General features: G+C 35.4%; 2 protein-coding genes and 1 long non-coding RNA gene across 43 annotated transcripts in view; 2 read left to right on the top strand and 1 right to left on the bottom strand.

Annotated features, from left to right (window-relative positions):
- The window catches only part of ABI3BP (ABI family member 3 binding protein), a 232,156-nt gene extending 223,807 nt beyond the window's left edge, over positions 1–8,349 (top strand). For all 35 annotated transcript variants that reach the window (XM_039856992.1, XM_039856985.1, XM_039857007.1 and 32 more), the window contains 5 exons: positions 2,790–2,869; positions 3,644–3,673; positions 4,252–4,413; positions 5,717–5,839; positions 7,167–8,349. In XM_039856992.1, coding sequence (XP_039712926.1) covers positions 2,790–2,869; positions 3,644–3,673; positions 4,252–4,413; positions 5,717–5,839; positions 7,167–7,282 — 511 coding nt within the window. In that variant the 3' untranslated portion in view covers positions 7,283–8,349. The remainder of the gene's footprint in view (positions 1–2,789; positions 2,870–3,643; positions 3,674–4,251; positions 4,414–5,716; positions 5,840–7,166) is intronic.
- Positions 8,350–8,622: 273 nt separating this feature from the next.
- TFG (trafficking from ER to golgi regulator) overlaps positions 8,623–26,130 on the bottom strand; it is a 37,178-nt gene continuing 19,670 nt past the window's right edge. The window contains exons 6-8 of one of the 7 annotated variants that reach the window (XM_039857010.1): positions 23,619–23,759; positions 12,829–12,927; positions 8,623–9,430 (exon numbers count right to left, since the gene is read on the bottom strand). In XM_039857010.1, the coding sequence (XP_039712944.1) occupies positions 9,048–9,430; positions 12,829–12,927; positions 23,619–23,759 (623 nt within the window). In that variant the 3' untranslated portion in view covers positions 8,623–9,047. The remainder of the gene's footprint in view (positions 9,431–12,828; positions 12,928–23,618; positions 23,760–26,130) is intronic. The other 6 variants (XM_039857012.1, XM_039857014.1, XM_039857013.1 and 3 more) reach the window with 6 other exon arrangements.
- Positions 15,271–20,324, top strand: LOC120598170 (uncharacterized). Its single transcript, XR_005651527.1, has 2 exons — positions 15,271–15,863; positions 19,183–20,324. It is a non-coding gene; the product is annotated as an uncharacterized LOC120598170 (long non-coding RNA).

The following is a 26,130-nucleotide window of genomic DNA, read 5'->3' as shown; positions in this document are numbered from 1 at the left end:
GTTTGTAGAATTGTTTCAGTTTTCTAACTTTCAGTGATGCTAAGAGGTAAATGTTATTCTGATTCTGGATCCTTTGAATGGGACCTATTTTCTTCTCAGAAACTTTTTTTTTTTTTAGGTGAGGCAACCCTTGGTTGACCTCACAGATTGCAAGGACCTTGTCAGCTTACAATCCCTTATTTTTTTATTTTCTACGCCTACAACACCTGGTATTCCTAGGTAGTCTCCCATCCAAGTACTAACCAGACCCGACAGGATCGGGCTTGTTCAGGGTGGTATAGCTGTAGACTTCAGAAACTTTTAAGATCTTGTCTTTATCCCAGTACTCTAAAATTGTCCAACTTATATGCTTTGGATAGTCTTTTTTTCTTTTTTTTCATTCTGCTGGGCATACATTAGGCCTTTTAAATCTCGAAACCCACGTCTTTCAATTCTGAGGAATTATATAATTTCTAGAATAACTTTCTACCCTCATTTTCCCCTCACTTCTCTTCTAGAACCTACTAGTTATTGTATTCCCTGAAATAATCCAATTTATTTTCTCTCATTTTTCATGTCTTTGACTTTTTGTTACAGTATTTGTAAAATTTCCTTAACTTGATCTTTCAAATCTATTTAAAATTTTATTCGACTTATTTTTATTGTCCTCTATAATTTTAAAACAGCATCCTGTGTTTATTTCCTATGTAAAAATCAGTATTTTCTTTGAGACATTACTCTTAGACCTCGTGTCATAAATCTTATAAAAGAATGTGCTTCTTGAGAAGTTTTGCTACTTCAAATACTTTGTGTATATAGGGTCTAGTCAGCCAAAAATATATGCCTTTTAGTTCCCATGCCATTAATTAAACTTAAAGTGATTTCTTCAAAACTTGTCAAGTATCAGTGTTGGCAAAAAAACACAAAAAGTTGCTTATGAATATTTGTGGCCACACTACAAATAGAGCTGAAATGTAATTAACTGTGAAGTAAAAAGATATAGTAATTAGTAATGATTCCAGCAATCGGGCTTGGCCAAAGCACAGGTTTTGGCAATGGCCTGGAATGTGGAGTGCATTGCCCACTTGAATCACAGTCCAGATGCCTGTGATTTTTTTTTTTTTTCCATTTTCAGTTCATTATACTGGTTTGTTTTTTGTTTTAAGGTCATCAGGCTTCTGAGCAAGAATTTCAACTCTAGAAAATATTCCAGGCCAAAACACCCTAAGTACATGCAATTTACTTAAATGAGTGACACGGGTGGTTTTATATCAGCACTCTCTCATTGCAAATAACAATAGCACCTAGATGTTGATTGGCTTACAAAATGCTTTCATGTGCAGTCTTCTCACTAAAAAGCTTGCAAATTTTAATCCTCATCTCACAAAGTTTGTAAAAGCAGACAGTACAATGGTTAAGAGCCTGATAGTTTTGAACTAAAAAATAGGGTAATATTGGTCTCTCGGGATTTGTGTATTGTTTTATATTTGTAGAATGATTATGACTGGTATATAGCATGTACTCATAAAGTGCTTGCCATTGTTGTAATGCTAGAATCTACCTTATATAGAGTCTAGCAGTATTTTACTGCAATGCCTCAGTAGTCAAAAAACTGATTCCTTGAGCTCCAGAGAGTTCTATTATTGCTCACTTGGTATCCTCTGTACCAAACTAAAAGCTATCATCCTTTTGTTTTTTCACTTATTTATAAAATGTCTTTCTCCTTTTTGTTCTGTATTCTTATTCAATTACAAATTCCTCAAAAATGGGAATTTTCTCCCAAAAGGCCTGTACAAATCTGAAATTCACAATACTAACAGCTGACTCAAGTTGATTTTACATTCAAAATATTTTCCCGCTAAGTCTGCTACTGAAAGGAACTCTTAGTTTTAGGCAAATGGCAAATAGTTTTACTGTTGGAATTTCTTAAAATAATTTGCTTTGCTTAAGTATTCTATGAATGAAATTTGTCAAAGAGCATAGCAATTCAATGTGTACTTCTTAAGGCCGGAATCAAACATACTTGTAATTCCGAGGGATCTAAGTTGGTTTTTTGTTTGTTTATTTGTTTGTTTGTTTTAAAGATAAAGGATCAAGGGCCTGGCCCAATGAATCTGGTTTATAGAGAAAGAAATCTGTCCTTGTGCTCATGCTCATGTGACACTACCATGCCCCCAATTCTGGAGATACCATCGTTTCCTGTGATCTACAAAGGACCTGAGTTCCAAGAGATACACCCAGGAAGTCATCACAAAGAAATATTTTCATGTGCATCAGTTCCCATAGCTTAGTCTAGTAGTTCTCGAATGTCAGTGGACATAGGATTCACCTTAGGAATTTGTTACAAATTCTTACCCAGACCACCTCAAAAAAAGCGATGATTCAAGTAGCTAGGATAGAACAAGAAATCTGCATTTAAAATAAACTTTGCCCACTGCCACTCTATTATGCAGTTCTGACATAGGTAATTCAAACCCCACAATGAGGAACATTGCCTAAGTCTAAGGTTCTACCCAGGGTTGGGATCATAAGGAATAAAAAGGAAACTTTCCACTCCTTTACCCCAGGAAGTAGCTGAAACATCTAAAGAAAATGGAGGGCCCTTGTTGCTGGAATTAGTCTGAATATTTGTATAATATTCTTATACAAAATATTAGACAAGCTATTTGGAAAGTAAAAATTTTCCCCTCGTTTCTAGGACATATGTCCATTCAAACAGAAACAAGAAGGATGTTAGTATAACAAGGCAATGTTATTTCTTACCCTTGAAGAATATACTACAATTTTATTTTAATTTCTCCCCTATACAGCTATGAATTCCAAGTGAAACCCAAAAACCCACTTGGGGAAGGCCCAGCCAGCAACACAGTGGCATTCAGTACTGAATCAGGTAATCACATCAAGAGAAATTCCCAACAACAACGCGAAGGGCCAAGATGTTTTGCATAGAGAGCTTGCCTAAAACCCAGCTTAACACTGTGTAAAGAGTTTCTTGAATTTCAGAAAATCATCTATGGGAAAAAGCAAATTGATGACAGTACCTTTAAGGAAACACTATTTATGTTTTTCCTCATTTATTTTGATGTCAGGGGAAAAAGGGTGTATCAGTTCCAAAAAAAGTGTATTCAATCTATACTCAAAAATCTAGTGAATGAATACTCCTCTGTATGCCAACATCAATGCTAGAATCAAAATATCAGACATGCTGAGCCACATCTGGAAAGGGAATTCATTTGATACTTATTTTAAGCAGCTGTGAAATTCTCTTATTTGACCCATGTTCCAGTTCCCTAATGAGATACATCTGTACACACAACATCATTTGTATAATTTTTACATCAACTGCATGCAGTTCATGGCATCTTGGTGATTTTACCATCAATTGTTTTTGTGTGAGGCTAAAAGAGGAAGCTTTTAAAATGGAAGTGAAAGCTAGAACAGCAATGAAGACTTGTAACTACTCAAATCACAAATAACACACCCAAGTAACTGGCAGAAGGAGATTCTCCAATTGAGAACAAGTTCCAAAACCACACACATTCCAATTCACTCTTCAAGAGTATACCATTTTGCAAGTAAAATTTCTTAACAACTCTAAGTACTCACTTTCTTCACTGTGCCGCTAGAAACTAATAATGTCTGATTATTTGCTGTTTCTCCTCAGCGGATCCAAGAGTGAGCGAGCCAGTTTCTGGTAAGTACCTGCTCTCAATGTGAACACAACCACATGCTTTTCTAAACTGACTCAACTATATAGACATGGCAGAACTTCAGCCATTTCACTTTGGTCCACTGAGTCTTCTTAGAATATCAATCAGGTGTGAATGCTTACCCAGCCTATGTTTTGGGAACAAGCTGGATATTTTGAAACTTGTTTTCATTCAGGTACCAAATTTTCTATTTAATAATTGTAAAGCTATAACACCCTCATTTCCACTTTTAATAATAAATCACATTAAAGCAGCTGTTTAAATTGTATATGCTGCAAAAAAAAACTAAATTTACTTGGGATGCTGTCTACATCTAGCACTGCATAGCCTATTCAACACCTAAAAATATTCCTTTAAGATTTATATCACTATTAACAAGAACTTAATTGGGGGGTTATGTGTTTAAACTCCTATATTTTTGGCTCCAATATTCAGCATTAGAGAAAACCAGGTATCAGTAAGTTGACAGTAAACTTTGAAAACTGCTTTTTCAAAAAGCTTTTAAGACAGCTTCAGTATCTAAAGTCAGATACTAAATTCAACCCATGTTTTTCTTATGCAGGAGGAAGAGATGCCATCTGGACCGAAAGACCCTTTAATTCGGACTCTTACTCAGAATGTAAGGGAAAACAGTATGTCAAAAGGACGTGGTATAAAAAGTTTGTAGGGGTACAGCTGTGCAACTCTCTCAGATACAAGATTTATCTGAGCGACACCCTCACAGGTGAGCAGAGCTACCGGCTGTTTTGAGCCATGTCCTTCAGGTAATGCTTTGAAGCATTCTGTAACTTGGCATTTTGCTTGGACAGTTCCAGACACTCAGGTGTGATGTAAATAAGTTTTCTTATTACTTATTAATAATAAGTTTAATATTAGCAAGATATTATTGAAATACTTAGTCTAGAAAACAAGGATTTGAGACATGCTATTAGAAAGTAAATAATGAAAATGCAATTTGTAACAGTGCCAACATGGCAAACTTGAATGTAAAGACACTAGCCACATTCGTGTTCAATTCTGTTACAGCCAACCAAGAACAAAAAGCCTACTGATAATAAAATAAGTATTTCTAACAATAATTATGGAAAGAATATGACTAAATAAAAATTTTAAGTCTGCCAAAGACAAGATCAAGATTAAAACAACTAGCCTGAAAGGCTAAAAAACCCCTTGCTCCAGATTTAGTGCGTTATTTTCTCTTCTATATTCATAAAGATTTTGAACAAATAAATAAGGCTGGCCCCAATATAGAAAGGTAGACATTGTTTAATCATTCAACAAATAGTACCTGCTTTGTTCAGACATTGTTCTAGGTGCTGGGGACAAAGCAGCAAACGAGACACATTCCTGCCTTATAACTTACAATCTAGTAAGAAGAGACAGACAACAAATATGCAAATAAGAATTTCATGTAGTTATTTTGAAGAAACTTAAAAGTGTGGAAGAAAACAACTGAATGGAAGCTTCTTTAGTTAGAATGGTCAGGGGAAGTCTCTCTGAAAAGGTAACACTTCGGTGAATTAGAAAATTCTGAGAAGGCACCAATGAAACAAAGACCTAGGGATAAAGCTAGAGGCAGAGGGAAAAGCAATGCCAGGAACACTCCTAGCCAGTTCCACTAGTGTGACTAAGGCTCAGTATGGGGAAGACCAGGCAGAGAAGTGTGAAATCATGTGGAACTTTGAAACCAGGTAAAGACTTTAGGTTTTATTCTGAGTATAATAGGAGATTGTTGGAGAGATTTATAGAGGAGAGTAACATCTGAGTTACATTTTTAAAAGATGCAGTACATGGGAGGAGGAGGAGGGGAGGAAGAATAGAAAGGCAAGAGTGAAAGCAGGAATGACAGCTGGAAGGCTATTCTGTAGTTTAGTCAAGAGACACTGGCAGCTTGAACTAGGTAGGGTGAAAGGGGAGAAAAAGTATAAGAACAGGAAAGACTGATTATTTTAAACAATTTCATTATTTTAGATTTATCCCATATGAAAGAAAACACTTTATGATCCTTTTAATTTTTGGCTCTTCAGGAAAATTTTATAACATAGGCGATCAAAGAGGCCATGGAGAAGACCACTGCCAGTTTGTGGACTCATTTTTAGATGGACGCACAGGACTGCAACTGACTTCTGATCAGTTACCCACCAAAAAAGGTATGTTTTCTAGGGCTCCTCATGAGCAAGAGGGTTTCATAATTAACCCAAAATGAATTCAAGCTAAGAAAAGCAATCACTTTAAAAATAATTCTGTAGTACTAGTATTCTCATTATCTGGGGGAAAAAAAAAATTCATAAGACCTTAATATAAAGACTTAATAAGTTTCTCAACTTTCCTCCCAGTCCCTAAGATTATATTCCTTAGAGCCAAGGAATATTACAGGCATATATATAAATGCATTCTATTTCAAGAAAACCCGAATTTGCAAAAACGGCTGACAGAGCAGTTTCCTAAACTTAAAGCATTAATATATTACTTTTATGAGTCTTGTCAATACTGAGCACATGGGCATTTAACTCCTCTGACAAATTTAAGAAAACTTTATTACTACCACAGATAAAATAAAATTAAAAAAAATGTATTTGCCTTAATCATAGAAATACAATTAAAATAGAACAATTCTGCTAAGAAATGAACAACCACTGTAATGCTGAAGACACATTAGTACTAAGATGCTTACTGAGAATTGAAAAGATGAAGATTCTTGTCCAGGCAGGGCAAAAGGTAAATGTCCATATTACTTGGGGATCACAGAGATGTTCTTTAAATACTTTAAAATTATTTGACTAGTCTTTTCAGCAACACGTTTTGTTCAATGGCACACTTAAAAATACCAAACATAGTAAAAGATGACTTAATAAGATCTGTGAACCCATTAACACAGAAAGTTGAAACTACTGTCACAAAGTAATTAAATATAAAGCATATTTTATATAAGCATACACAATTATAAATTGTGTATATTTCTATAATATTTTACATTCAAAGAGAAGCTTTTAATCATTTAGTGTAGGGTGCTTGAAGAAAGATTTTGCCTAAGTTTAATTCTTAGAAATTTAGCAATCTAAGAACTACCCTTCTTTTGTTTCTTAACATTGCAGTAAATATAGTGCCTTTATTCAGGTCAGTTCTTCACAGACCACCGCAAGTCTGTGATGTGCAAAAAGTACACTTTCAGATAAGAGAATATACTGAATGTGGTCAATGACAGTCAAAAAACAAAATCCCTCTGATGCCTGTCCCTTTCCAGCTTTGTTTCTCAGACACCGTCAACTTAAGGGCGACGTCGAGGAGTTTCAGGTCAGCAGATGTTTAGCCACCCATTATTACTTCAGGGAAGACACCAGAGCCTCTGTTGCTATTTTCTAAAATACTGCTTCACCTGGAGTAACTTTCAGCCATTCAATGACACTCCACTCTATGAGTGGTGAGAGCAAAAATGTAACATAGTAGCTATTAAAATTAACTTATTTTCCCTCTTAGGCTATTTCAGAGCAGTTCGCCAGGAACCTGTTCAATTTGGAGAAATTGGTGGTCACACCCAAATCAATTACGTTCAGTGGTATGAATGTGGGACTACAATTCCTGGAAAATGGTAGATGCTGCAATCATGTTCACAAGTACCTTCTGTTTCATCACGGCAAAAAATAAGTGGAAACACTATGGTATTTGTCATTCATTTAAAGCTGTTCTGTTTACTATGTATAAAAGTTTAAAATTTAATTGATAGCAATACTAGATGTTTATTAGAAAGATTGCTGAGAATATTTATCAGGTTTTACAAAGTCATTTTTAAGCAAGATATTAACAGTAACATTTTTTGGGGAAGCTGGCTCCCTATTCATGGTATTTTATGAGATCATCTGTATATTATTTATCACACTGTTGTAATGATGTTCTGAGATACTTTTATAACAATTAACATCAAAAACTAATATACTTTTAAAAAATTACTTTTATTAATGCATATTCTTCCTAATGGTGAGTTAATTCCATAAATCTCTACTTGGTTTAACTTATTAGATCAAATTATCTTCATATATGTATGAAGGGAAAAAAAGGCCCTAATACATTTATTTAAACTAATCAGCAACAGTCGAATAGCTTTTCTGAATCATGTGAATACACATTTCCTTAAATATTTGTAAGTTAAGATTGTTTGAATCAGTAAATTTCATTTCAGCTAAAAATAGAATTCAGAAAATATTCGGTTTTAATAATTTTTTTTCTATCCAGAAATGTTACAATGTCTGAATATACTTTCTCAAACTATACTTAACAAAGTATATTCAAACAACTGTCTTCATATTGTTTTTAATGTAATTCTAATCAAGCTGTATGCAGAGAATGAATGAAGTCCAAGCACAAAAAGATGCATGATGAGACTGCTACCATTTTACAGGATTTACTATATTTTTACACATAAGACTTGTAGGAATGAATCAGAGGATGTTTTCATAATTGAACCTGTACTGAAAATCAAATTCATTTTTATTTAAACGGTATTTTCTTCATTTGGGGAGGGAGGTGGGAATGCTGCTTTGTTGCCCTCATTCTGAAAGGACCTTGGGCTTACCTTTCAACATGCTTCAATTTTATCAACGCTACAGTCTATATTTTTCAAATAAGGAGAAACTCTGCAATAAAGAGATTTTTTTTTTTTTAAGGCTGAGTTCTTTATTTCTGAAAGGTTCCTCTGTATAAGGAAAATCAGTTATTCAGGATTTACCAAATCCCTCTTAATACTATTATCTGCTGTGTTTATATATAATGCTAATTTCCTGTGACATCTATTTTTAAGTTTCAAACAGCACTGTAAGTTAATAGTTAGTATTAAAGTTAAACCATCTATACTTCATTTTCAGACAACATCAATAAGGATTTGTTTTTTGTTTTTCTCATGCATATGTTAGTAACTAAATTAAATTACAAAAACCACTAATGGATTCAATCAACTTTATTAACCTTTCAATGTTACATAATATCTAGTCTTCTCGAAGGGATCTACTTTTAGTACATCATGTTAATAGTAAAAAAGCCAAGTAAGATGGCTAAACTTCAACCTATCATTTTAATATCCTCTGGACAAGGCAAGCTAGAAAGTCAATCACTTTACACACATGTAAGAGTAGTGTTCCAAAATTACTAGGAAGCCGCTATACTTTTAAGCAGGGGAGGAAAAAACTTTTGTTTTGGTCTTTTTTGTTCTAGCAAATTATACTTTCAATTAACAGCAACAATATCATAAAAAAAAAATGCTCTGCTTTTTAAATTTCTCAACTTTGAATACAAATTAAAATAGTATTGGAGTCTTTTGAGAGGTGAACGGCTAGCAGCTACATTCATCCCTGTAGCTGTGCCTCTTTATCGATAACCAGGGCCAGGTTGGGTATAGCCCTGACCAAAGGGAGGACGGTTACGTGCATATGGGTTAGGCCCACTTGGAGGAGGGGTCATGGTACTTCCAGGAGGTGAAGTAAAACCTGGTCTTGGCTGATAGGCCCCGGGTTGGCTTGGAGCCATTCCAGGTTGTGAGGCAGGGGCCACAGTATAATTAGTAGGCTGAGAAGTTTGGGTAGCGTAAGTGTGTGGAGGATAATTGCTCGCCTGGTACTGCTGTGGCGGTTGAGCAGGCAGTTGCTGAGGCTGACCAGAAAAGGCAGGAGCTGGTGCTTGGGAAGTTGGTTGCTGGCCATATCCCTGGAATTGCTGAGGCTGCTGGGGTCCAGTCTGCTGACTATAGCCTGCTGAATAGGCAAAATAAATGAGATATATATGTTATTTTTCTGTTGGTGAAAATTTTCCAGGGAATCAGTCTTTACTGTTATGGACCAAAAGTGATGAGAAATTTAATAAACTTACTCCTGAGTATTTATAAAACAAGTAGAGTAGTAAATTCTATTATATATTTCAAGACCAAGTAGTATCAAAAATTTTCTAATTTTTTTTTAAATCCTTTCATCTTAAACTGTATTTCTTCATTACAACTGATTCTAGATTATATATTACCTAAGAGCAAATGCCTATTCTAGCATAATTCCTAATATAGAGTAGATGCGCAAATGATAAAGGCTGGAATTAATGCAAAAACTGTTCACTAACCTGATTTTGAGGGAAGGCCTATTTAACAACAGTACCAAATAAAAACACATTGTAGAAAATGAAAATTTTAATGAAACAATGGTACTACAAATACATCTTATTGTGCTACTGAGATGCTTTAAAGATTTAGTCACTCTATAAAAACAAAACCTAAGCCATTTAAGAATAAACATTAAGTACCCATTTTCACAACCCTTAAAACCTTTCATTTTAGATTTGGTATCTGATTCTTTTGCCTTTATAACTTAAATTCTTTATTTAGCAGTAACAACATAACACACAAAAAGCATACCATATTGCCCCACAAAATCAACATCTTATATTCATTACATACTAAGGATGTAAATGTTTTCAGAAAGAAAAAGTCGGCTTCACTAAAAACTTTTATCTCTACCATGAAACACACCTGCAGCTACTTGCAATGAAAACTCTCCATTGACTGGAATCCTGTCAGCATTAAATACCAGATACATAAGAAAATTATTAAAATACGTCCAACCCTGCATTTAAAAAAAAAAGGATTGAATGAAGTTGAGTATATTCTGAACTCACCTTGAACCTGGGTTCAAAATTTACTCATGAAAGAAAGCCTTTTGACATAGTCCATGAATAAAACTGGAAAAAGTCAGAGGGAAACTGGCAAACCAACAGTGTCAAAAATGGTCCAATGTTACCAATACCACTTAGTCTCCAAACAGAGACTATTCCCATACCTCCCGATCAAATTCAAGTTAATAAAACTAGTGGAATTAGAAATATAAAGGTAATCTGAAAAGAACTAAATTTTACTCAGAGTGGAGACCCTGACTAAACTCATTAAGAGCAAGCTTAATTTTTAATAAGTAAATATCTAATGCATTTTATTTATGGTAGCATCTAAATACTGAACTAAAGTCAATTCATGTTCAAATCTTGAATGTCATACCATTTCTCCTATCTCCTACATAAATTAAAAAAAATTTTTCTATAAGTTTTTGGAGAAACAAAAGGATTCAGCTTTAACTTGTCTATTCAACTTAAGACTGTGAGCAAAAAAAAAAAAACCCTGCCTTTTCTTCAACTGAAATCTAAACTGGCTTTTTAACTGAGTGGAAAGAACCAGATCCTTAATCCTTAATTATTTCTCAAGAGAGGTTCTACCCGTAAGAGTCTAAGGTGCTGTTTCATTAGCAACGTACTGGACCCTTTGACCATTGTGGCAATGCTTCTATTATGTGTATAGTCTCCCTCCTACCACCATGCTCTCCTTTGAAAAATGAGTAACTCTGGTGAAGACCACCAGAAATTTCAAGAAATGAAACTGTGTTCTGAATAAATGAATAGTATAGGACAAAGGATCACATGGTCCACAAAGCCTAAAATATTTACTATCTAGCCTTTTATGGAAAAAAAGTCTGCCAACCCCTGATCCAGGCTGGAGAATGCAGAATGAGATAGGGAAATAAGTAACTGCAAATTCAAGTGCACTGGGTATTGATCTAGCAACCCCACTGAATGGCTGTGTGTCCTTCAATACTTCACACCTTCTTTGAACCCTAGTTGCCTCATTTATAAAATGAGTGTATGGGAAAAGATCAGTGGTCTCCAACTCTGGCTGTACTTTAGAATGACCTGCAATGCTTTTAAAATATCAAAGCCCGAGTCTTACCCCTGACCAAATGAAAATGAAATCTTTGGGAGTAAGGGCCCAGGCACCTGTAACTTTCAAATAAAAAAAAGAGGTCTCTAGGTAATTCTAAAACACACTGAGGGCTGAAATCCCCTGGATTATTATTAGATGATGTCTAGGTCTCTTCAGCTCTGATTTCTATTATTTCTACAATTTACATAATTTGTAACATTCTGATTTTACTTTAAAAGACTATATCCTAAAAATGATCTTTCCTCTAATATAATCCAAGTTTAAATTCACTCCACCTATTTTAGATAATTAAAAACTAGCAGCTACAGGTTAAATCACTCTATAGCAAATATAATCCAAATAAAACTTGCTATATGTGTTAAAATATGTCAAACTACAACTTTATGGTCTAGTTCAGGGACGGACAAAAAATTTTTTCCTGTAAAGGATCAGACAGCAAATATTCTAGATTTTGTGGGCCGCACAGCCTGCTGCATCTACCCAACTCTGCCATTATAATGCCAAATCAGCAAGAGACAACAATGAATGGGTGTAGATGTGTTCCAATAAAACTTTACTCAAAAAAAATAGGGGACAAGCCTGATTTGGTATGTGGGTTATAGTTCACCAATTCCTGCTCTGGTTTATACTACAAAACTACATAAAATAGAATTTAGGCATGATTCAACTTAGGCAAACTATTTTTAACTACAGTTGGAATTTGATACTTAAAATCTTTTACTGTAAAATGAGAATTGAACACAAATACTCTAACAAACGAATTAAAATCAATATGTTCAAAGCTACATTAAAGAGATTTACCATACTTAAATATGGATAATCTTTAATGGTCAGATAATAAAACAAAATACCCAGGATGCCTTTTTAAAACTCTATTTCCTCGTTGCTTGAATTATGTTTCACACGATTCTATTGGGGGCTAGTTCTGGTACTTTTCAGATTTAAAAACCTAAGTAGCTTAATTTTGCTCTTATTTAATAAAAGATCACCTTTCCATGTATGAGGGAACTGTTAATATTTTCAAGGTACTAAGAGTACACTAGGATTATGTGTTACATATGATGGGAGAAATCTTGCATTATTGCAGTTCTAAGTCACTTAGATAAATTGATCACATCTATAGGACAGCCGGTATTAAAAACTGCTTTGTACATAAGTTATTACAGAATCACCTACAATAAGTTTTACTTGCCCACTAGAAAACTGAAATGTTGATTTAAAATAAGATACTTATGTGAAATATTTTTAAAACAAATGTTATTTCCCCAATAACTAACTACTATCTGCTGTGACAATGTTAAGTATTATAAATTAAGGAATTAAGAAGAATGGATTAAAGTTTAACAAGTTCAGCAACAGCTCAAATACCATGAGCCAGGCTCCCTCTGGACACCTGCTCACCTGAGTACTGAATACCGTACTGCTGAGGTGGCTGAGGCGGCGCCTGCGGCTGCTGAGCACCATAACCAGCCTGTTGCGGGTACTGTTGGTATATCTGACCTAAAAAGGACCAATAAAAAAAATAAATAAAAAGGCAGGTTTAACTTGGCAGAAAAAAATACTTTTAAGGCACATTTAATTCTCTCGCCACCAAACACATAAACACATTGAGTAAAAAGACACAAGAATGTGTTTGTTCCTCTTTAAATATCTGAAGAATAAACAATAAGTGTGGCTGCTCTATTGTGGATTAACTGTAGAGAACTCTCATCAGCAGCAAATAACACTAATGTTTACTTTGTAAATTCCAGGAAAACAAATGTTTTCGAATTCTATACTGCCAACAGATATATGCACTGCTAATGTTCAGTAAAAATCAAGTCAAAAACCAATAAATAAAAATCTGAAAAAAGGGACATATACCATTAATAGCTTCCGAATCTTTCCCAAAACAATGTATTTGTCATCTAAAGGTTTGAAACTTTTTCTGTTACCATATGAATGGACTCTGGTAGCAAGGAACTCAACGATATCTTTCATTCCAGATCTCAAAGATACCTTTGGCACTTGACAACAGTTTGCTTTTCCATCATCTGAATATCCTAGCCAATAATGTAGAAATTGATAAAGCCTCAATGGTTCCTCTCTGCATTTTGTAATAATGTTAGACCTCGTTAACACAGGGGATGTGTACTTGGAAATGACAGTACCATCTGGGGGCAGCAGACCACAGTTCCTAGAGAAACCTTTTAGATACTTATTACCTGTGATTCCCAAACAATCTGTTGGCAGTTCATATATCTGTTGGCAGTTCATTCATCTTTACTACTTTAGTTGTTCTAATAGTAGATTTAGCTAGATCCAATGCCTAGAATAGCAATAAAATTAGCATTTTAATATCTAGCTAGTATTTACATTTTTAAATGTTGACTGATTCTTTCAAAAATATCCAAACTACCTACTGTTAATCAAAAGACTATAGATAAACAGCATACCTGTGGCAGAAAGAGATAACTACTGAAAAAGTCAATGCATTATCTAGTGCCACTCAAACTGAGGTGCAGTAGGCAGCCAGCACTCACAGGCTGAGATGAAGGTATAGGGAGAGCCCACTCTACTAGACTGGCTGCTCAGCCCTACGTACTGCATCACTAAATGAGATATGCCTGTATTTATAGCCAGCTTAATTCCTAGCAAGCAGTTATATGCTTTTTATGACAGAAATAAAATGTACTTTAACTATTTTTAAGCTATTAATCCTCCTCTCAAATAAAATAAAAAACTGAGAAGAACTGACAAGTTTCTTAGATGCTTTCTTAATGGTTTTTTAAGACTTGGAGATAGTACAAAGGTAGTACAGAAGTTAATCACCTTAGAAGATACCACTTTAATCCTGGATTATATTTCATTATTAAATTTTAGAAGTGACCGGAATCTGGTACAGAAATATGATTGGGGGGAGAAATACATATAGCATATGACAATGGGTTCTAATTCTTAGAAATTAAAACAACTCTACAATACAAAAATGAGCAAAGAACAGGCAATAAATACAAGGGGATAAAATAAATACAAGGGGGTCATTAACAAGCTCTATTTCAGACACAGAAAGATTAAGCAATTTAACTGGGGTCAATACATCACAGATAATTCATAACCATCACTGGAACCCAGGTATAAATCTAGAACTCTAGTTTAAAAGGAGCTTTGTACATGGTATTTCATTTAATACAAATTTTAACTTAAGTATCATCAGAAAGGCTGAGATTAAGGCTCCAAGTAGTAGATTACTGCCATCAATGATTCTAAGGAACTGCCACTCAAAAAAGCATAATTGTTTTCCTCAATAAATACCAAAAGGGTACAACTATTCTTAAAGTGGGATAAACACTATTTTTTTCTAATCTGCTATAAACCCATTATGAAAATCCCACCCCTGGGTTGAAAGTTATTCCTATCTCTACAAAATATTCCTTTTACTTATTTTAAACATAGCATTCAAGTCCAAAATGAGACTCTGTCACAGTATTCTGAAATAGAAATAAGAAGTCCATGTTTAGTTATAAAAATGAGGAGGAATAACTTCACATACTTCTAAGGAGAGAGCTACAGGATATATTAAGTGAAAAAGCAAAGTGCAAAAATAGTTTAGAGTAAGCTATGTTTTCAATAAGTGTGTATATATACATATAGATAGGTAGATATATAAGCTGTTTTATGATTTCAGAAATAAAAGTAATAAAACCTATTACATAAGGGAAGAAAGAAAGTAACACGAAGCAAAGAGTAATGGTGAGACTTCTGGGACTGTACTTTGTTACACAAACTGGTAGCCAGCCTCCATGACTCTCAATGACTCCTGCACATGTATAATAAATAGCAATGGGTTGGTAGCCTTTATTTACTATTCTTAGAAATTAAAAAGATTAATACCACAATCCACAAATGAGCAAAGAATAAGCAAAAAACACATTAGTACTCATTCCTTTATGTTGTCCCCTCTTGCACTGAGTAGGGCTGACCTGTACACCAATGGAATACTACAGAAATGACATTTCTGAGGAAAGGTCATCTTCTACCTTACCCTCTTGATCATTCACTCTGGTGAAAGCTGCTATTTCATAAGGTCACTCAAGCAGCTTATGAGAGAGAGAGATCCATGTGGTGAGGAACTGAAGCCTCCGGCCAACAACCATGTGAGGGAGTCATCTTAAAAGTAGGCTTTAGATGACTGCAACCTCAAGAGAGAACCTGAGCCAAAACTACCCAGCTAAGCTACTTCCAGATCCCTGACTGAAACTGAATGATATAATAAATGTTTTAAGCATCTATGTTTTGGTGTAAATTATAGAGCAATGGACAACATACAGTTTTGACGTTGGAAACATGCAGAGGTGACAGCTACTGAAAAAAAAAAAAGACAAGACATATAATCAAATGGAAAATATGAACCTCGTTAAGATTCCATATTTGAACAAGCTGCCAATTATAATAAGGTAATTATGAGACAATTAGGAAAATTCAAATAGAGACTACAGTTGACCCTTGGACAACACAGGGTTGGTGATGCTGTCCCCCTACGCAGTCAGAAATCCAAGTAGAACTTCTGAATCCTCCAAAATTTCTGTCATCCCTCCATATCTGCAAGGGGACTAGTACCAAGACTCCCTACAGATATCAAAATCTGCAGTCCCTTATAGGAAATGGCATAGAACAATGCATACAGTCGGCCCTCAGCATCCAATGACTCCCAACTGTAGATAGAAAATATTTTTTTAATTTATTGGGGGTGACACTGGTTAATAAAATTACATAGGTTTCAAGTGTGCAATATAATACATCTGTATATTGCATTGTGTTTGCCATTCAGTCAAATCTCCTTCCATCACCATGTAGTTGATCTTTACCCTTATCTACCTCCCCTCTAGTAACCACTAAACTGTTGTGTCTACGGGTTGTTTGTCCAGTTTGTTGCTTTTAGGTTTATATCCCACATGAGTGAAATCATATGCTTCTCAACTTCTTATGACTTATTTCATTTAGCATGTTAATCCTAAAATCCATCCATGTTGTTGCAAATGGCAGTATTACATCTTTTCTTATGGCTGAGTAATATTCCATTATATATATGTACCACCCTCTTCTTTATCCAGTCATCTATCAGACACTTCAGTTGTTTCCATGTCTTGGCCACTGTGAATAATGCTGCAGTGAACATAAGGGTGCATATACCTTAATGGATGTTTTTAAATTTGGAGGGTAAATACCCAGCAGAGGGATTGCTGGGTCACATGATAATTCTATTCTTAAATTTTTTAGGAACCTCCATACTATCTTCCATGGTGACTATACCAATTTACGTTCCCACCAGCAGTTTATGAGGGAGGGTTCCTTTTCGTCCTACAATATCTCCAGTACTGATTACCTGTTTTGTTGATAAAAGCCATTCTTACAGGTGTGAGGTGGTATCTCATTGCGGTTTTGATTTGCATTTCCCTAACAGCTGGTGAAGTTGGGCAACTTTTCACATGTCTGTTGGCTGTTTGTATGTCTTCTTGGGAGAAGAATCTGCTCAGGTCGTCTGCACATTTTTAAATTGGATTTTGTTGTCAAGTTGTATAAGTTCTTTATGAATTATGGACATCAGCCCCTATCAAAGGCGTTGTTTCCAAATATCTTCTCCCATTCAATTGGTTGCCTCTTTGTTTTGCTGATCGTTTCTTTTGCTGTGCAGAAGCTTTTTACTTTGATACAGTCCCATTCCTTTATTTTTGCTTTTACCTCCCTTGCCTTTGAAGTCAAAATCCTCTTTAAAACCAAAGTCCATGAGTTTAGTGCCCATGTTTTCTTCTATGCAATTTATTGTTTCAGGTCTTCTATTTAGGTCTTTGATCCATTTTAATTTTGGTGTATGGTGAGAACGGTCTAGTTTCATTCTTTTGCACAATGCTTTTTAATTTTCCCAGCACCATTTATTGAAGAGGCTTTCTTTCCTCTACTGAATTTTCGGCTCCTTTGTCAAAAATCATTTGTTCAAATGTATGTGGGTTTATTTCTGGGTTTTCAATTGTTTCACTGGTCAATGTGTCTGTTCTTCTGCCAATATCATGCTGTTTTGATTACTGTCACTTTGTAGTATAATTTGAAGGCAGGCAGTGTGATACCTCCAACCTTGGTCTTTTTTTTCTCAGGACTGCTTTGGCTACTCAGGGTCTTTTGTGATTCCTTACAAATCTGATGAATTTTTGTTCTACTTCTTTAAAAAATGCCATTGGATTTTGATGGGGATTATATTATACCTATATATATCTTTGGGTAATATGACCATTTTAACCATGTTGATTGACTCTTCCAATCCATGAACATGAACCATCTTTCCATTTCTTTGTGTCCTCTTCAATTTCTTTAATAATGTCTTATAATTTTTAGTGGTTAGGTCCTTCACATGCTTTGTTAAGTTTATTCCTAAGTACTGTATTCTTTTTGTTGCAGTTGAAGAGGAATTTTTTTTTTCTGAAATTACATTGTTAGTATATAGGTATGCAATGAATTTTTCTACACTGATATATCTACTACATTTGTTTATTGTTTCTAATGGTTTTTGGTGGTCTTTAGGGTTTTCTATATAAAGAACCATGTGGTAGGCAAAAAGGGACAATCTGACTTCTTCACTCTCAACGTGGATGCTTTTTATTTCTTTCTCTTGCTTGATTGCTCTAGCTAGAACTTTCAATACTATATTGAATAAGAGTGGTGAAAGAGTGGTGACCTTAGAGGAAAAGGTTTTTCGCCATTAAGTATATTAACTGAGGGTTTGCCATCAATGCCCTCTATTATGTTGCGGTATTTTCCTTCTATACCCATTTTATTAAGTGTTTTATTCATAAATGGATGTTGTATCTTGCCAAATGTTTTTTCTGCCCCTACTGATATGATAATTTTTATCCTTTATGTGGTATATCACATTGATTGATTTGCACATGTTGAACCATCCTTGTACCCCTAGAATGAACTCCACTTGATCATAATGTATAATCTTTTGCTGTACTCAATGTACTAGTATTTTGTTTAGGATTTTTCATCTGTATTCCTCAGAGATATTGGTGTCTAGTTTTCTTTGTGTTATCCTAACCAGGTTTTGGTATGTTTACCTCATAAAATGAGTTAGGTGTTCTGTTTGCTTCTTGGATTCAAGAATTCAGTTGTTTCCACATTTTGGGGACGTTCCCGACTATTTGAATAGGCTCTGTTCTCTTCTCCCTCTCATATACCCATCATTCTTACATTGCTCCTTCTGATGGAGTCAGATAGTTCTTGTTTTTTTTTTTCCACTCTTCAACTCTCTCTTCCATCTCCATCATTTCCAGATTTGTCTGTATCACTAATTCTTTCCTCTACCTGGTCTGCTCTATTTCCTAAGTTTGCTATTTCATTCTCCATCTCTTTTATTGAGTTCTTCAGCCCCCAAATTTCTATTTGGTTCTTTTTTAAAGTTTTAATCTCTTTGGCAAAGTACTGCTTTCGTTAATTTTATTTCCGAGTTCATTAAACTGCCTGAGTTTTCTTGCCTCTCTTTTTTTTCCCCCCAGAACTGCAATCTTAAATTCTGTTACTTAAATCACATATTTCCATGTACTTATTTTCTGGAGATACTTCTTGTTCTTTCTGAGCTGCCTTGTTACTCTGGTTGTTCATGGTATTTGACAAATTATTTCTCCTCCTAAGCGATTATGGGAATGAACTCTGCTTTTTTGTTATTAAGAGTGATGTCTCTTTAGCAGGTTGATAAAAAAGGTTTTTTTCTTTTGTTTCCAGTAGGTGACACACAAGCTTCCTGCACTGCCCAGGCCTCTCAGATCTCTGCTGGGCAAAAGTTGCCCTTTATTCCCTGGAGAAGTGGGTGTCTCCTCTGTGACCAGGCTGTCTCAGTCTCAGAGCAACACCCCCATAGGAGAATGTGGTGGGTGACAGTGTTCCAAGCCCATGAAGGCCCAGCGCTGGCCCGAGCAGCCAGTTCCAGTGTTGCACTGCCTGAATTGTCCCAGGTGCCTATGCTGGAATCAGCCTCAATGGATGGGGCAGGGTGGGTTGGGAGAGAAAGCTAGTGTGTTTGCAGCTTTGTTTTCCTCCCAGTAATGGTGACTGACTGCCAGACCTCAGCTGCCTTGCTTCTTTATCTCCGCCCCTGTCACTGAGATTAGCTGCAGCGTGTGTCTGCCACTCAAAAGCTGTCTCTTCAGTTCTCTGGACTGTAGATACTCTGCTTTGTAGTCTGACACCGATAGTTTTTTCTGGGGCCTGCTGCTAGTTCCAGGTGCAGGGAGGTGGCCTGGCAGTGGCTGCTGCTAGAACACAGCTGTCATGCTTTTATATTCTGGTCTTTGCTTGATAGATTGCTGGGTTCAGCTGTAATATCTGCTGATCACTCAGGCAGGAATGCTCGGGGCTACAAAGTATACTCCACAACCTGATTCTATTCCTCCCCTCTCTCTATGTCCTGCAGAGAGTTCTGGGCTGCGTCCGTGGCACCCATCTCTGCTCTTCTCCCTTCCCTCCTCCCTTGCTCGCCTGGATTAGCCCTTCAGATGTTTCAAGGCCCTTCAAATGTTTCAGATCTCTCAGAAGTGTTGTGTGTAAGGGTGGAAATCCTTATTGGATTATACTGTTCAACTTGTTGTAATTTCGAGGGGAGAGTTCAGGGAGACCACTCACACCACCATGCTTCTGATGTCACTGGAAAACTGTTTTCAATCTGTAGTTTGTCAATCAGCAAAATATGAAACCCAGGAGACAAAGGGCAAACTGTAATATTTATTGAAAAAAAAAATGAGTATCAACAGACCAATGCAGCTCATACCCGTGCTGTCCAAGGGTCAACTATAGTATGTGTTGACATTAAGAATCACTTAACTTTGTCAGATGTAATATTAGCATGGTGGCTGCGTTACAAAAAAAAAGGTTATAATTTTAGGCATGAAATAGCTGAGTGAAACGTGCAGAATTTGATTTAAAACACACCAGCAAATTTTAAACAAAAGTGGCGGGGAGGGGCGGAATAGATGTATTCTATCTCCACTTTTGTGTATGTTTCAAAATTTATACAATAAAAGCTATTTTAAAAGTCTACTCAGCATATCATTTTATTGGCATATATTTTATAGATTTTAATTATATCCTTTTCCCCTTTTTGGACTGTCAAACAGCAATGCTTCCTGGTCTTTGATGATTTCTAGTGCTCTTCTCTGTATCCTCACCACTTAAATGTTTTTAGCCAACTACTCAACTGTACATAGTTTTCCAGTAACAGAGGCATTTGACTTATCTGAAAAAGAATAATACTGTCCATTTTTTTTCTTTTCATGGTGTTCAATATTTTGTTGATCCTTTTAACTGAACAATATATTAAGACTATCTTTTATGGAATTTAAGTAATAACTCAGAATTATTTATGTTATCTTAGATTACTGCATATTCTAAGAGACTGCTAGGTTTATCGATTTTTAGTAATAGACTTTAAAGCTGACTGTTCTGCTCAAATTATAACCAGCAGTTGATGTAACTAACTGGTGATGTCAGGTACTCATTATACATCATACATCAAAAAGTATTCATCAAAATAGCCCACAATTCATCTTGGGAATCTCTAAATGACTGACATATTAATCTAGAGTTGTGCTATCCAATACAATAGGCACTAGCCACATATGGCTACTAAGCACCCAAAATGCGGCTAGCTTTAAATGTGATATACAGTGCATGTTTGGAAGTGTTTTGAATCAGTATCACACCTGATTTCCAAAAGGTAGTATGAAAAAAAGAATGTAAAACATTAATAACTTTTAAAGAATGATTATATGTTATTATACTAGATATACTGAATTTAATTAAATGTATAATTAAAATTAATTTTATCTTTTTAAAGCTTTTTTAATGTGACTAATAGAAAATTTTAAATTATATGTGGCTTCCATTATATTTTTGAATATAACTAATTTAGAGATTCATCTCCAGAATGCTAATCTACTGACTGATGGCACATATTAATAACTGTACAACTTTTAATATTGTCTATTTTAGTGTAAACTAAAAAAAGTAATAGCTTTATTTAGCAAGGCTTGTAATTAACATCACCCTAAAGAAATTCAATGTGAATCAAACGGTGTTATCTGATGCCTCTAGAGAAGGGAATTGGAATGCTAAGGGTCAGAGGGGAGAGAGAAATTTTTAATTTTCACTGTATAATCTTTTATGTTTTTAAACTTTTACCCACTGAAAAAATGAATTTTCAATTAAACTCAACAGAATAATTTGAGATAGTGTTAGTGTAGCCTTAAATCCTATTCCTATATACATGAACAACAAACATTTGGTACAACTATCCTTCCAGCTATCATTCTACTAAGTATACCCTGTTTAAACAGATGTTAGTTCACCTGATATAGCCATTAAACTCCCATCATATCCAAACCCCGCTTTTGCTTCCCTGTTTCAGCTCACATCTACTTCAATTCTAGTTTGTTCCAGTTTTGGCAGTTGCAATATTGGTGCAAAGGAAAGAGTGTAACTAAAGTTGGTTGAGAACAGCCTTAAGCAATAAGAAATTCTTCTCAAACCACTCACTCATCAGCAAAATGCCACCTACTAGTCCCTATGACTAGCATTCTCCAATAGGAAAACTCTTTAAGTATCACCACAGGATGATTAGGACTCTTACAAAAGTGCTTGGTTCATTTTAGGCTATGATTTTTTTTTTTCATGTGATTGATAAATTCAGTCACTTGCTTCTGGTGCTGAAAATACATTATACCACCACCTGGGCCCTTTATACAAATAGCTAGAGCACCATCTGGTGTTTGTTTTAAAGTAGAATGTGTAATTTTAAAGGCCGTAACATGTACGGGCGAGTCACAGAACCAACATTTTAATATCTGAAAGGAACCCTAGAGATCAGAAACTACAGTAATTCCCAACTCCTTATCCGCAGGGAATGTTTCAAGACCCCCAGAGGATACCTGAAATCACAGACAATACCGAATATACTGTTTTCTCCTATACATACGTACCTATGATATAATTTATAAATTAGATATAGTAAAAGATTAACAATAATAATAAAATTGAACAATTATAACAATATACTTTAATAAAAGGTATTAAATAGCTTTAGGCCATTAACCCTTATTAAGTAAAATAAGGGTTACTTGAACAAGCTCTGTGATACAGCAACAACAGCTGTGGTAACCAAGATGGTTACTAAGAAAACATGCATGGAGCATACATGGTGTGGGTATGCTAGACAAAAGAATGGCTCACATCCTGGGTGGGATGGCTCAAGATTTCATCATGCTACTTCGAATAGCATGCAATGTAAAGATTATGAATTGTTTATTTATGAAATTTTCCATTTAATATTTTCAGACCACAGCTGACTGAAAACGCAGAAAGCAAAACCATGCAATAGAGGGGGCTACTAAGCCATGTTCTGCAGAGCTCTAAGGGTTTCAGTGAGGCATCCTAGTGCCTCCTGTCCTGAGCTCGTGTTCCCTCAATGCCCTTCGATCATGGCAAAGACCCCTTTATCATATTTTAAATACTGAGCTTTTAAGTTATATTTAATTTAGGACTAAAGACATTCTTTTTTAAACTACTGGTTTAGTTCAATTTTCACAATTTATAATGAGAATATCAAAAACTACAGAAATTAAATTGCTCATCCAAGGACACATCATTTAGAGAAAAAGTCTGATTTAAAATACATTGCTTTTTTCCACAAGACATATTGCTAACTGTACAAAACTATAAAGGACTATTTATCTTTCCAAAAAGCTACACTTAACTAAAGTTATGCTATTATCTCTATTTTAAAAATCTTTTAAATTACAAAAATAATACACAGTTGCAAGAGGGGGAGGGAGAAAAACAGCACTTAAAAGTGTCACCTCAATGGGTCGCCTCTGACCCCATGGTCACCACTGGCGAGTGACTGGTATGAATATTTCCTACTCTTTCACCTTGTATTAATATTAATATAAACATTTTAAGTTTTTTTTTTCTTTTCAATAACTGAAACACCTGACATACTATTCTATTTTTTTTAACCCCAAAACATACCGTCTCAGTAAATCAAAATCTTTCCCAACGGTGTTCACAGAATGAACACATATGTAAGCAGTTTATCATTACCAAGAAGGCTGCTATAAGCATTCCTGCACATCAACCTTTCTGCACATGTGCTCTAAGCTCTATTTTACCTTCACTCTGACCTGCTTGTGTCTGAGCTCCTGTATATGGTGGCTGTTGTGGCTGAACTCCTGGTGGGTGAGCTGCGGAGGAGGAGGAAGCAATGCTGTCAGGTGTCCCTGATCGGTCTTCTGCAGGAGCACTGGGCGGCCCTGGATGGTCATAAAAAGTCAGTTCAGTTTCTAATAAAAGACCTTTCCCCGGCAAGTTCAATTAATAAGTTTGAGTAAAAGAGATTAACAATAAAAGTTCTATAGAACAAGCACAAACATAAATGCAGCCTTTTACATTTTCCCCTTTGCTCTAGTCTCTTAAGATCCAAAGCTACAACTGGAAATCCTTCCCTATAAAGTGTAGAGTGCTATATTCCTGAGTCATACCCTCCCCCAAAACTCATCTGTGCAAAAAAGCCTCCACCTTAGGCGATCTATTTTGTAGATCAATCAAAAGTATCACTTCATTCTTTAATGGTTCTCCACTGCCCATAAATGAAGTTCAGCCCTCTAGTTCGGTATTCAACGATGCAAACATTACTTCTCACCTACCCTGTACAGCTAAACTAATATTCCCTATTCTCACATATAGTACTTTTTCTGCCTCCATTTCATTATCACTATTCTTTCTACTATCCCATTTTCACATATCCAAATATAATATTCTTTAAAATCCAGTTATAACTTCACACTTCTAGTAAGGATTCTTTACCCAAGAATACTTTTTCCACATGTGAACTTCTACAGAGTATTCTTTTATTATGACCCTTACCAACTTCTACCTTGCATTTCAGAGCAGGTTCCACCTTCCCACACAGACTATAAGCTCTTTGGCCAGGTTCCTTTAGAATTCTTTTCATCTGCCTCACAAGGCCTAGCTCTTACACATGGAGCCATTCAAAATCATAAACAAAGTAATAAATGAAGAGAATTCACTAAAGTTTCAATACTGTGACAGTCAAAAAAAAAACATTCTGAAGACAACTCTCAATATTTTACTCTTTTAAGTTCTTTTGTTTGGGCAACATAGAAGAGTGGTTAAAAGCACAGGTTTTGGAACCAGACTGCCTAAAAGCCAGTGCTGCCACTTAGTAGCCATGTAACTCTGGGCATGTTAATCTTTTTCTGTGCCTCAGCTTCCTCAGCTTTACAAAATACTAATTCCTACTTCATAAAGTTACTGTAAGGGTTATGTGTTAACAGGGCTTATAGTAAGTGCTTATAAAAGTGATTACATAGGAAGAGCTTATAAAAGTAATTACCACTTAGCTCCACATAAGTACTTGCTATTACTAGCAGACTAATTTCTCTGGGGCAAACATCTATCCCCTGCACTGGCACATCCCAGAACTCAGCATTGTATCAGGCACATAGGTGGCAGCTGACAGTGCAGGTATTGATAAGAACCTAAATAGGATAACTAACAGCAGTGGTAATATAAGAGAAACTGATGATTATTACCAGAGTAAAATGGATGATTGCTCCTATGTACCGCCATTTCACTTTTATATGCATGCAGATAAATTCATATACACGTTCCTTCCTACAAAAGACACTATTAGGCTAAAAATAAATATATTACTCTGACTCCCCTTTTCTTCCTTGTATGTAACCTATTAGTTAATACAGCTCACCTATCTTTGTAATACTTCGCCCCTCCTTCCCATGTCCACATTCACTACTATAGCCGAGTTTTTCATATCATATCTGAATAATTACAAAGTGTCCTGGCATTTTCTATGCATACAGTTTGTCCTACTTCAAGTCAACATACAAAGCTACCAGAAAATGGTCTTCAAATAATGTGAATTGTATTAATCACATTATTTTGGTGTGGCATATACTATATTCTAATCAAAAATTTTAAGCCTGATCTCATATAACTATTTACTACCCTACATGGCATTGCATAAAGTCTTAAATAATAAGCTATAATATTAACTCATATTTCAGTTGCTCTAAAAATGTATTTTTCAGCTGTATCTCTTGTCTCTCTGATGTCTGCTTTTGCCGAGAAAATGCATCATATACAAATATGTGTCTTCTCTTTTCAGAATTTCACACAATTTTCTCTAGTGAAAAAAGTATCAAAGAAAAAGAAGATTAACAGACTGAATCCTATATGTCCACTTACTGATAATGGCAAAGTAAACTGGTCAGGTAAATCCTACCAGAAGTTAACAACTAAAAACCTGAAAACAGAATTAAACAACTACTTGAAATCACTCAAAGTCAACCAAACTCTGGCAGAAATCAGGAAAGAGTTTAGATGTGTAAGAATTTTAAGTCCTGACCTCTGCAGCTCCAACAACAGAAAGCCACAATGTTAACTTCATGGCTGGCCAAGAAGCTAGAAATTTGAGGGGAAAATTCCTGGAGAGAGCCACCAAAGGAGTGAGACTTAAAATCTGACTATGCTGATCGTGGAGTTAGGACACCCAAGAGAGGTCAGTAAAAAAGCAGCACCTAGAGCTAAAAGAACTGAGCAGGGATATCAGCTGTATACCCCATAAGAGTTAAAACTGAATAG

This window comes from Pteropus medius, unplaced genomic scaffold, assembly GCF_902729225.1.
Source record: "Pteropus medius unplaced genomic scaffold, Ma_sr-lr_union100, whole genome shotgun sequence".
Lineage (NCBI taxonomy): Eukaryota > Metazoa > Chordata > Mammalia > Chiroptera > Pteropodidae > Pteropus > Pteropus medius.
The sequence above is the reverse complement of the archived record's forward strand: the minus strand, read 5'-3'. Positions and strand labels throughout refer to the sequence as shown.